General features: G+C 35.2%; 1 protein-coding gene across 5 annotated transcripts in view; it reads left to right on the top strand.

Annotated features, from left to right (window-relative positions):
• The first annotated feature begins 283 nt into the window (after positions 1 to 283).
• LOC131064163 (MADS-box transcription factor 23) overlaps positions 284 to 11,882 on the top strand; it is a 207,269-nt gene continuing 195,670 nt past the window's right edge. For all 5 annotated transcript variants that reach the window (XM_059207582.1, XM_057998197.2, XM_057998195.2 and 2 more), the window contains exon 1: positions 284 to 589. In XM_059207582.1, the coding sequence (XP_059063565.1) occupies positions 408 to 589 (182 nt within the window). In that variant the 5' untranslated portion in view covers positions 284 to 407. The remainder of the gene's footprint in view (positions 590 to 11,882) is intronic.

Below are 11,882 nucleotides of genomic sequence, written 5' to 3'. Positions count from 1 at the left end.
TCTTGGCTTTGAAATAGAAAAGTGGTCTAAGACACCTCTCAACATACGGAAGGAAAATAGACAACTTGCCATTGAAAATGGAAGCAAACCTGTTTTCTCTGTAACTCCAACCTCACACAAGGATTCGTTATCAAATACCCAATAGAAAACCAATGCGTGCCTCTCTCACTGAATATTATAAACATTAATCAAAATAATTGTTGACTACATTCCCCAAATTCTTGCAGCTGTACTAATTTATTACTTTCCCAATACCAGTTAAGGAAAACGAGGCACAATTCATCATTCAGTCCTGTGCTGCCATTGTTGAGAAAATTGCAGAGAGAATTTCAAGGTCTGAGATCATTCAATTGGAGAGAGAATTTCAAGGTCTGAGATCATTCAATTTGAAGCTTAGAGATTTTTCAATGGGGCGAGGAAAAGTTGTTATCAGAAGGATTGACAATTCGAGCAGCAGGCAGGTTACTTTCTCTAAACGGCGAAGTGGGTTGATGAAAAAAGCAAAGGAGTTGGCGATTCTGTGCGATGCACAAGTTGGGCTCATCATATTCTCCAGCACTGGGAAATTGCACGAATATGCGAGCACCAGGTTAGAATCCTTTTCCATTTTCCCGATGCACTTGAATCACCAAAAGGTTGAGGAAATACGTCTGGTGTGTTTTCATCTTAGAACATCTACGTTTTAGAGTTTATAACATTTTGTTGGTCTTCTAGATTTTTCAAACAAAAACTACAGAACAAGTAAATTGTCTAGTAAAACCGGTAAGGTTTTGTAAACGTACACGATATGTGGATTTTTTCTAATAATTTTAGAATTGTTGGCCAATTTTGTTTCAAGTCCAGTCCCTTAATTTGCTTAGAGAGAAACATTATCTTTATAAACAAAACAATCAAACTGGAAGAAAAGATCTCTTTTTCTCATCCTAATAACAGATCATATTCAGAGATCAGTACTCAATTACTTTAAAAAAAATTGTATAAGCTAAACAGTCAAAATGTCAGCATATATATGTGTGAGAAAGCTAAAATTTAGCTTAACTTAGAGCACTTGTGTGTACTTCTAATTCATTCACAAACAAAAACTCGCATAATTACAAGGCCTGACACCTCACCACTATTTGAAAATATTTCATTATTTAATAAAAGGCATGACAAATTATGAGTTATATAAACCAATAAATTTTGTTTTAAAAATATTGTTACACACCTCTAATATACTTGCTTTTTAGCTCTTTCTTTCTATAACTATACTTGAAAATCCCTTTTAGCTCTTTTTTATTCATTTTATTAATATAGATATTTGCAAAGCCTTCTTAGTTCTTTCTTTTCATTCTCATTTAGATTCAATATGATTTATCAGTATCTCTACATGTAAAGTCCCCTTTAACTCTTCATTTTCATTCTCATTTAAATTTAATATTGATAATTAATTGAAAAAAAATTGTGTTGGATACAAGATTTTTATATAGAAAAAATATTTCAATTCCAACTTTTTCTTATTTCTTAGATATATTATTTTTCTTTCTCTTATAATTGATTGCAACTTTTCGCCTAATTTTGTAGCTTTGATTTCCCTTTCTAAAGATTTGTGAGACTTAATCTCCCTACCTTAGTGGTAATATCATTATCTACAACTCTTTTGAATCCATCACATCTCTAATCTCACCCAAATCCATCACAACTTAAATTCATAACTTTACTTTAGTGCCTATTATTGTCCTTATGTAGGAGTTTTCTCTTTAACCTCATGCTTTCATGAGTGTATTTCTCAAACAAGTCATTTATTATGTCTTTAATTTATATACTCACATACATCTTATCATCTTTAATTTTTCTTTAAACTCATGCTTTCATGAGTGTATCTCTCAAACAAGTCATTTCATCCTGATGTCTTTAGTTTACATACTCAAGTACATCATATCATCCATAATTTCATTCAATCCTATCAAATATATATTTCTATATAATCATTTGTCCATGCCTTCTTGTGGTCTAATCTTTAGACATATAAATATTGTAACTTTCTTATGGAAATCTCACGTGGTACTCATTTTCTAACACAACTGTGTATATTAGCATGGCTTAATTGATCTTGTCCAATAATCCTAGGATTTTGTTCTTTTTCTAGGTCTTTAATGTATGCAATATATTTCTCTTAGATATGGATTTCTCTGCAATGCTTACAAATTGCTTCAAATGCTTACCAAAAGCATTGGTAACAAACATTACTCATAGTGTCAAAGAAAAATTTCCATTAACCCAAAGTTTAACACCCCATAATCTAATAGATTTAAGTTCTCTTTATGCATAAGATAAATTTCATTGATATCATCTTTTATTTTTGTTGTTTCTACATTAGGAGGTCCTGTTATGTCCTGCATACTTTCCCCCTCTATTTGCTTCTTAGAAATGTTGGGTCTACCTTTCTTTTTTTCCTTTTTGGCTTTTCCTCCTATTTTTGTTTGCCCTTGTATTTCTTTTCACTTTAGAGTTCCGGGTTCTTGAAACTATGAAGTGTGTTTTCTCTTTGGTGTGCACACACTTCAGATCCCCAAGTTCCTAATGTTAGGATAACTGGTGAACAATTGAGAGGGGAGGGGGGGGGGGGTGAATCAGTTGTTAATAGATTATAACTTTTAATCCACAATATAACCTTAAATAGATCAAGTACCAGTAAAGCACAAACAGATGCTGGTAGAAACAAATATCGATAAACAATATAACTTGGCAATTAACCAGACAATCAGTGCAAAGCAACCATACCACATAACACCATGATTTGTATGTAGAAAACCTGGAAAGGGAAAAACCACAGTGGGAAGCCTACCAATAGTCAGATGATACTTTTGCAGAAAGTATGTGTTACAATAAGGAGCCTGCACTTGCAGGAAGGCACACTGCCTAAAGCGTACTCCTCATTACAAAAGAGTCTCACTGACTACAGAGAGGCTACAAACTTCTCAAGATAAATGGACAACAATCCAATAGAGTGAACTGTTGGAAATAGCATCTACTATGCCTGATTACATTCTCGGTTAAGCTCAATGCCGGAGGACTAAATCCTCTTCTGAATCCAATCCGATCACCAATGATCGATCAACTCCTCTACCTGAATGATATTACAATATTCACACATTACATTCCTTGACCATGACATTTCCAATAACCATGATACTATTACAAAGATTTTCTACCTCTTATTTATACAAACCCTAATGCCTAAACCAATCAGGTCGACCACCTAAAGATATTACATTAAGATCATTACATAATTGCTTATTACAATGATATGCCATGTCGGCTTAAGATCAAAACAATAATAACAAATCCATAAAACATCTCAAGTCATCCAGGTATCATGTAGAGTACACACTAGCATGATACCGGTCCATAACCTAGATAGGTACCAGACATATTATGGGTCCACCATGCCAAAGCAATATCTTCAAGAAATTGAAGCATGATCATCAAACATCTTCAGCATCCTAAAATCCTCAAAAAAGATGCACCAACACCAATTGTGCATCCTGTCATGATTCCTCAATGAAAGCTCTTTCAGTAAAGCCTTAAACCAGTGCCGGTAAGGGTTTACCAGAGTGTATGATAACATCAAACTACCAAGCCAATACCAACTAACCAAAACATGCCCATGGAGCATATAACTCATGAAATCCAATATACTTCACTGATCCAAACATCTCGGAAGTGTCCAACAAATAACCTCTTCTATCAGTAACTCTAGATCTTCTACCAGTAACCTGTCTGTTGGTAACCATCCATATTAGCTAGTGTAAATATTTCTACCAGTAATAGCTAGTGTTGACATCAATGACAAAACATCAATGCCACACATAATCAATTCATCCATAATGTCAACAATCTCCCCCTTTGGCATTGATGGCAACACTAGATGTGAAAAACATCTAAGTACCAAGAGATACCAAGCATGTCTCCCCCTGTGGAAGACAACCAATCAATTGATAGCTCTCCCCTTGTGAATGATATCTCTGTAAGGTTCAGAATGATTTTTTACATTACTATCACTCCCCCTTTGACATCAATGCCAGAAACCTGACAAAATATCAAAGAAATGATATGAACCTTTGAATTTCAAAGCTGACTACTCCCCCTGAGTAGTAGCACCACTCATCAGTGTCAGAATGAATAATGTTTCTGATAATACATGTTGGACTGATGACAAACTTCATCAATCAAGTCTCTGTCGGAGGGGCAGAAACCCCTAACCCGTCTCTCAAATACTCAAATGATTCCTTAGACAATGGTTTAGTGAATATGTCTACAATCTATTATTTAGTGTTCACATAAACTAATTTGACTTCTTTTGCTTCTACCTTGTCCTTCAGAAAGTTATACTTTATTGAAATATGCTTAGTCTTAGAGTGAAATACTAGATTCTTAGACATGTCAATACGTGCAGAGTTATCACAGTAGATAACTACCAATTCACTACAATTTACTCTGATATCCTTCAACATTTGCTTCATCCACAAAACTTGAGTGCAATTAGTTGTTGTTGCAACACACTCAGCTTCTGTAGTAGATAAAGAAATGCATGACTATTTTTTGCTTATCCATGAAACCAATTTCTTTCCAAGAAAGAAAGCTCCACCAGAAGTGCTCTTCCTGTCATCAGTTTCACCTGCCCAATCTGAGTCAGTATATGCACATAAAGTGAAATCATCATTTCTGGAATACCATAAACCATATTTTGTTGTTCCTTGCAAATACCAGAATATCCTCTTTACTGCACATTCATGATTTTCTTTAGGATTACTTTGATATCTTGAAACAATACTTATTGCATTCATAATATCAGGTCTAGTCAAAGTTAGATATAATAGACCACCAATCATAGATCTATACCTTGTTGGATTTACTAGTGAAGAAGTATCCTTGATAGATAATCTCTCACTTGTAGCCACAAGAGTACTTATTGGTTTAGAGTTCTCCATACCAAATTGTTTCAACAATTCCCTCAGATACTTAGTTTGACAGATAAAAATGCCTTTGTCAGTTTGAGTAATCTGCAAACCTAAGAAAAATTTCATCTCACCAATTATGGACATTTCAAATTCATTTTTCATGTTGTTAGAAAATTCAATGCATAGTTTATCTTCTCCTCCAAAAATGATATCATCAACAAAATATTAAATAATTAGAATATCATTATCAGTGATCTTATAATATAGATTACTATCAGCACTGCCTTCAATAAAAGCAAGCTTCAAAAGATATTTATCCAACCTTGCATACCAAGCTCTAGGATCACGTTTCAAACCATATAAATCTTTCTTCAATCTACAAACCATGTCCTTGTCATCTGTCAGTGAAAATCCATTGCGTTGGTCAATGTAAACTTCTTCCTCAAGCTCACCATTCAAAAATGCACATTTGACATCCATTTGATAAACCTTATAGTTCTTATAAGCTGCATAGGCAAGAAATAGTCTAACAACTTCAATTCTAGCTACAGGTGCAAATGTCTAACCATAATCAATTCCTTCCATTTGATAATATCCTTTACAAACCAATATAGCCTTGTTTCTTACAACTTGACCATCCTCATTCAGTTTATTTCTAAAAACCCATTTAGTTCCAATAACATTCTTATTTTTAGGTCGGGGAACTAAAGACCAAGTTTCATTCTTTTCTATTTGATCTAATTCATCTTCCATAGCCTTTAACTAATGTGTATCCTTACAAGATTCAATCACAGTTATCGGTTCAATTTGAGAAATAAGACATACCTCTTCATTTGCCAGTTTTCTTATTGTCATCACTCCCTTGTTTCTATCTCCAATAATTTGATCTTCAAAATTATTTAATCTTACATACCTTGGAGTCTTTTGAACTTCAGGTTCACCACTCTGATCATCAATCACAATTGAATTTTCTGATAGTGCTGGTATAACTGTTTCATCTTCTTGTACTGGTTGAGGCATTGCTAGTTTTTTATCATCATTTCCATTGTTAGATTTTTGTCATATGATATAGAATGATTTTTGTATTTTTCATCCACTTTCACATTAGCACTTTCCACAATTTTCTGCAATCTTTTGTTATAACATCTATATGCTTTGCTTTGAATTGAATAACCAAGAAATATCCCTTCATCACATCTAGGATCAAACTTTCGAATTGAATCATCTCTTTTGATATAACATTTACTTCCAAAAATTCTTAAATACTTAATAGTAGGTGTATGTCCAAACCATAGTTCATAAGGGGTCTTACCGGTTTCACCTTTAATGTGAACTCTGTTGAATGTGTAGATTGTTGTGCTCACTGATTCTCTCCAGTAGGTATGAGGCAATTTGGCTTCCATCATTATAGATATAGCTGCATCCAAAATAGTTCTATTCTTCCTTTCAACTACTCTATTTTGCTAAGGAGTCCTAGGTGTAGATAGTTGTCTCCAGATTCCATTTATCTCAAAATAACTATTAAATTCATGAGAAGTGAACTCACCTCCATGATCTAATCTTAGAAATTTAATTTCAATCCAGTTTTTGTTTCCCCTTCACTTTAAAGATCTTTAATTTCTCAAAAGCTTCAGACTTCTCCCTTAGAAAAGTCACCCACATCATTCTAGAATAGTCATCAATAATCAGCATGAAATATCTATCACCTTGAAAGCTTCTAGTCCTTGTTGGACCACATAAGTCAGTTTGAATCAAATCAAGTACATCATTAGATTTATCATGTATTCTCCTAAAAGAACTTCTGACTTGCTTACCTAATTGACAGTCCTTACATACCGGATTATGAGGCTTCATAATCTTAGGTATATCTCTAACTAGCTTAGTTGAACTGATCTTAACAATACAATCAAAATTAACATGACACAACCTCTTATTCCATAGCCAACTCTCATCAATATGAGAAATAAAACATGTCTTATTACCAATGTTGAGGTGACAGATGTTACTTCTCGTCTGAATACTGGTTGCAATCTCCAAACTAGTTTTGTTAATGATTTTGCATTTTCTCTCCTTAAAGTGAGGTTGAAAACTCTTATCAACTAATTCACTAGCACTCAAAAGATTATGCCTTAAACCTTCTACATAATAGACATTATTAGTTTTATGTTTTCTATCCAAAGAAATAATACATCTACCTTTGATCATACATGCCTTGTCATCTCCAAATTTGACTTGACCACCTTGTATCCTTGCAGGGACATAAATTTTCTTTTATCTCCAATCATATGATGTGAGAATCCACTATTAATTACCCATTGATCCTTATCTTCAACGTTTGCTGCCAGGGCCATCTCTTCATTTTTGATAGCCAGTTCTGGTTCATCTTCCTTTAAAGCATAGAACACCCATTCTTTTCCAATGCTGAATCCATTACCAGAGTTTTCTACTAGTTCATCTCCAGAGTCATCTGTTAGTCCTTCATTTGCTATGTAGCATTTCTTTTTTTTTCTGGTATCTATATCTGTTTGGGTTAGGCTTAAAATTTTTCTAACTCTTTCCTCAAACCTTGCATTCCTTTCAGGACATCTAGATGCAAAATGACCAATCTTATTGAATGCAAAAGATTTAAAAGGTGCTTTTCCTTCATACTTACTTCTAGTGGGACCTTTAGGTATTCTTCTAGCAAATAAGGCTTCATGTTGTTCAAGCTCTTCATCTTCTTTCCTCATGTCTTCCAGTTCTTTTGCATATAGGGCTCTCCAATCACTTTTTCTGGTAGATGTTGATGATGATGCATGAAAAGAAGGTTCAGACTTTACAACTCTAGAAGATCCAAATTCTTCAAGCTTAAAAGCAGATAATTTCCCAATCGAAATGTCTCTGTTGACTGAAGTGTTTGCCATTGTTCTTAGCTCATTAATTATAGTTGCCTTCATCTTGTAAGCTGGTGGAAGGGCTCTCAAGATTTTGGAAACAATTTTATCTTCACTTAGAAATCCTCCACAACATTGGATTCCCATAACAATCTCATTTATTCTTTCCATTAACACAAAAATTCTTTCATTTTCTTCCATTTTCTAGTCTTCATACCTTACCCAGTAACCATCAAGTTTAGAAATTTTGACAGTAGGGTCACCTTCATTCAGAGTTTTCAATTTGTCCCATTTAACCTTAGCTGATGATTTGTCAGTCAATCCCATAATCTGTTGATCAGTAAGTGCACACAAGAGGGCTTCTTTAGCTTTGCAATTATTTTCAATATTCTTATCCAAGTCTGCAAGAATAGGATTGCCTGATGCCGAATCATAAGGTGTGTATCATTTCTTAGTGATCTCTCAAATATCCTTGCCAAGACATCTAAGATGAGTCTCCATTCGAATTTTCCATATCCCATAATTTGTTCCACCAAGTGTAGGGATGTCTCTTCTGAAAAAAGCTATTAGTGGATTAGAAGTGTTAGCTGCCATAGGATCTACCTCAAGCAGTTAAGATTTTGTAAAAGAGGACCAAAGCTCTAATACCAATTTTTAGGATAACTGGTGAACAACTGAGAGGGGGGGGGGGGGGTGAATCAGTTGTTAACAGATTATAACTTTTAATCCACAATATAACCTTAAATAGATCAAGTACTAATAAAGCACAAACAGATGTCAGTAGAAATAGATACCGGTAAACAATATAACTTAGCAATTAACCAAACAATCAGTGCAAAGAAGCCATACCACATAACACCATGAGTTTTACATGGAAAACCAAAAAAGGAAAAAACCATGGTGGGAAGCCTACCCACAGTCAGATGATACTTCTGCAGAAAGTATGTGTTACAATGAGGGGCCTGCACTTGTAGGAAGGCACACTGCCTATAGCGTATTGCTCATTACAAAAGAGTCTCACTGACTACAGAGATATTACAACCTTCTCAAGATAAATGGACAACAATCCAATAGAGTGAACTACTCGAAATAGCATTTACTATCGCTGATTATAGTCTCGGTTAAGCTCAATACTAGAGGACTAAATCCTCTTCTGAATCCAATCCGATCACCAATGCTTGATCAACTCCTATGCCTAAATGATATTACAATATTCGTACATTACATTCCTTGACCATGACCTTTCCAATAACCATGATACTATTACAAAGAGTTTCTACCTCTTATTTATACAAACCCTAAGGCCTAAACCAATTAGGTCAGCCACCTAAAGATATTACATTAAGATCATTACATAATTCCTTATTACAATGATATTCCATGTCATCTTAAGGCCAAAACAATAATAAAAAATCCATAAAACGTCTCAAATCATCCAGGTAACATGTAGAGTACACGCTATAATGATATCGGTCCATAACCTAGATAGGTACTGGACCTATTATGGGTCCACCATGCGAAAGCAATGTCTTTAAGCAATTGAAGCACAATCAACAAACATCTTCAGCATACTAAAATCCTCAAAGAAGCTACACCAACACCAATTATGCATCCTATCATGATTCCTCAATGAAATCTCTGTCGGTAAAGCCTTAAACCCATGCCGGTAAGGGTTTACTAGAGTGTATGATAACTTTCAATTACCAAGCCAATACCAACTGACCAAAACATTCTCATGGAGTATATAACTCATGAAATCTATTATACTTCACTAATCCAAACATGCCAGAAGTGTCCAACAGATAATCTCTTCTGCCGGTAACACTAGATCTTCTACCGGTAACCCGTTTGTCGGTAACCATCCATATCAGCTAGTGTAAATCTGTCTGCCGATAACATCTAGTGTTGACACCAATGACAAAACATCAATGCCACACATAATAAATTCATCCATAATGTGAACACCTAGAATCCTGAAGTGCATCCCTTTGTTTCGTTTCCTTTTTTTTTTCGGAGTTATGGGTTCCCGAAGCTCCGAAATGTGCTCTTTATTTGTTTTGTGTTTCATACTTCAGAACCCTGAGTTTTTGGGATCCCAAAGTGCATCTCTCATTATTTGTTTCTTTTCATCATGGGTTTAGAGTTTCGGGTTTCTGAAACCTCGAGGTCTTCTTGTTTTCTCTTTTTGAAGATTTTGTGATCTTGAGGCTCTAAAATCTTGTGCCTTCTCTTTTGTCTTGGTTGTGTTCCCTTTTGTTGTTTGTTTTGTGAAGGCTCCAAGATCTTGGGTTTCCAAAGTCCCAAGCCTTTTGTTTTGTTCATTTGTTGGAGCCCTAGAACCCCAGAATCTTGAGATCCTGGGTTCTCCTTGTGTTGTTTTGTTTGTCGGCTCTTCAAAGTTTAAGAACTTCGAAGTTTCGAGGTGGATTGTCTTTCCTCCTCAGAACACCAAGATCTTGAAACCTTGAATTTTGTCTCACCTCGATGTTGCCAATTGACACTCATTGGATTCATATGTTGTCATTGATGGCAACAAGATCCCATAGAAGTCATATACTAACACTAGGAGGCATTCACCGACAGACACCGACATTGGAGTAATCACAGTTTCCATCGGCACCAGCACCGACATCCAGCAATTCAAGGAAGTCGACATCAGGCTAGGATCCAAAGGAAGTTAACTTGTAAAATCATTTTGTAATATAAGGCCGACATTTTATATCTTTTGTATTGTAGGTCGACATAAGGCATATTGTTTTTAAAGGGTATATAGGTTAGTTTTATAGGTCATTATGAGATGACAGAGATGAGATATGAAATGATAGAATAGGATTTTAGATATATGCGAATGTTATATCATGCAATGATCTGTAGATATTTTTTGTAAGGAATTCTTGGAGGGAAGGAGATATCGATAGAAAGTTTAGGGTTTATGAACTGGTACAGAATAGAGCTTTAACTAGAACTCTTTTTGGCATTGCAGATGCATTTTGTGAGTTCACTAGTACTTTTTTATTTCAGCAGAAGCTTGTAGTCAATGAGACTCTTTTGTGTTGACCAATGTGCTCTAGGCAGTGTGCCTTCTTGCATGTGCAGGCCCCCATGCTATGTAATATCTTTCATATGGCTAGTAAATTGATATTGTGGGTCACAAATCCCACCGTGGTTTTTCCTTTTTGAGGTTTTCCACGTATAAATTATGTGTGTTATCGTGTTCATTCATGTGGTTGGTTTATTTGGTTCATGTTATATGTTTCTTCATTTACCGGTTTATATGTGTTTTTTATAAAAGTTTAAAATCTTGTGTTATCGGTAGAACACTGAATTAGCCCCCCCTCTCAGTGTTCTTGGGTTCATTATATTCCATCACTTGATCCATGTGATCACCGAGTGGTATAAATACCCCTCCTTGCCCTATTTTTCTCATTTCACATGCTTTTTCATCCTAAGAGCTCTCTGATCTAGGCAATTTTGGTGTTTCCTTGGCATGCTTTGGTTTCCCTTCCCTCCTTTTTCAGGTAGGTCTATTTTCCCTGCCTTGTATATTAGCCTAGGATTTATTTCTTTCTTTCTTAGGGTTTTCATGATTTTGAATAAGGCATCTTCCACCATCTGTTTGGCCTTGTCAGTTTTCTTGTCAAATTTTTGTGGCCACCTTGGGATCTTGGGTTCCCAAAATCTTGAGCTTTGTGCCATTTTTATTTCCTTCCCTTCAAAATCTTGAGTTTTTGAGATCCTAAAGTGCCATCCTTAAAGATATTTTTGATGAGCCCACTTTCAGACGTCAGGTTTCGGGGATCTTGTAGTGATGCGAGTAAATCCTTCCAAACACTTAAGAATTCCTGAGATCTCAAAGTTCTTTCATTGCTATCTCTCATAATTTTGGAACCTCGAGCTCCTGAGATTTCAAAGCTTGATTTCAAAGTCATGCTCCTTGTTTTTCCATTCTGAGATCTTAGGATCTCAGAACGATGTCTTTTGATCCTATTTATTTTGGGATCCCAGAACTCTAGGATCTCAAAGTGTTTTCTTAATGGAGGTCTGTCCTAGCATCTATTTCAGAACT

Source organism: Cryptomeria japonica, chromosome 6 (assembly GCF_030272615.1).
Source record: "Cryptomeria japonica chromosome 6, Sugi_1.0, whole genome shotgun sequence".
NCBI classification, from domain to species: domain Eukaryota; kingdom Viridiplantae; phylum Streptophyta; class Pinopsida; order Cupressales; family Cupressaceae; genus Cryptomeria; species Cryptomeria japonica.
The sequence above is the reverse complement of the archived record's forward strand: the minus strand, read 5'-3'. Positions and strand labels throughout refer to the sequence as shown.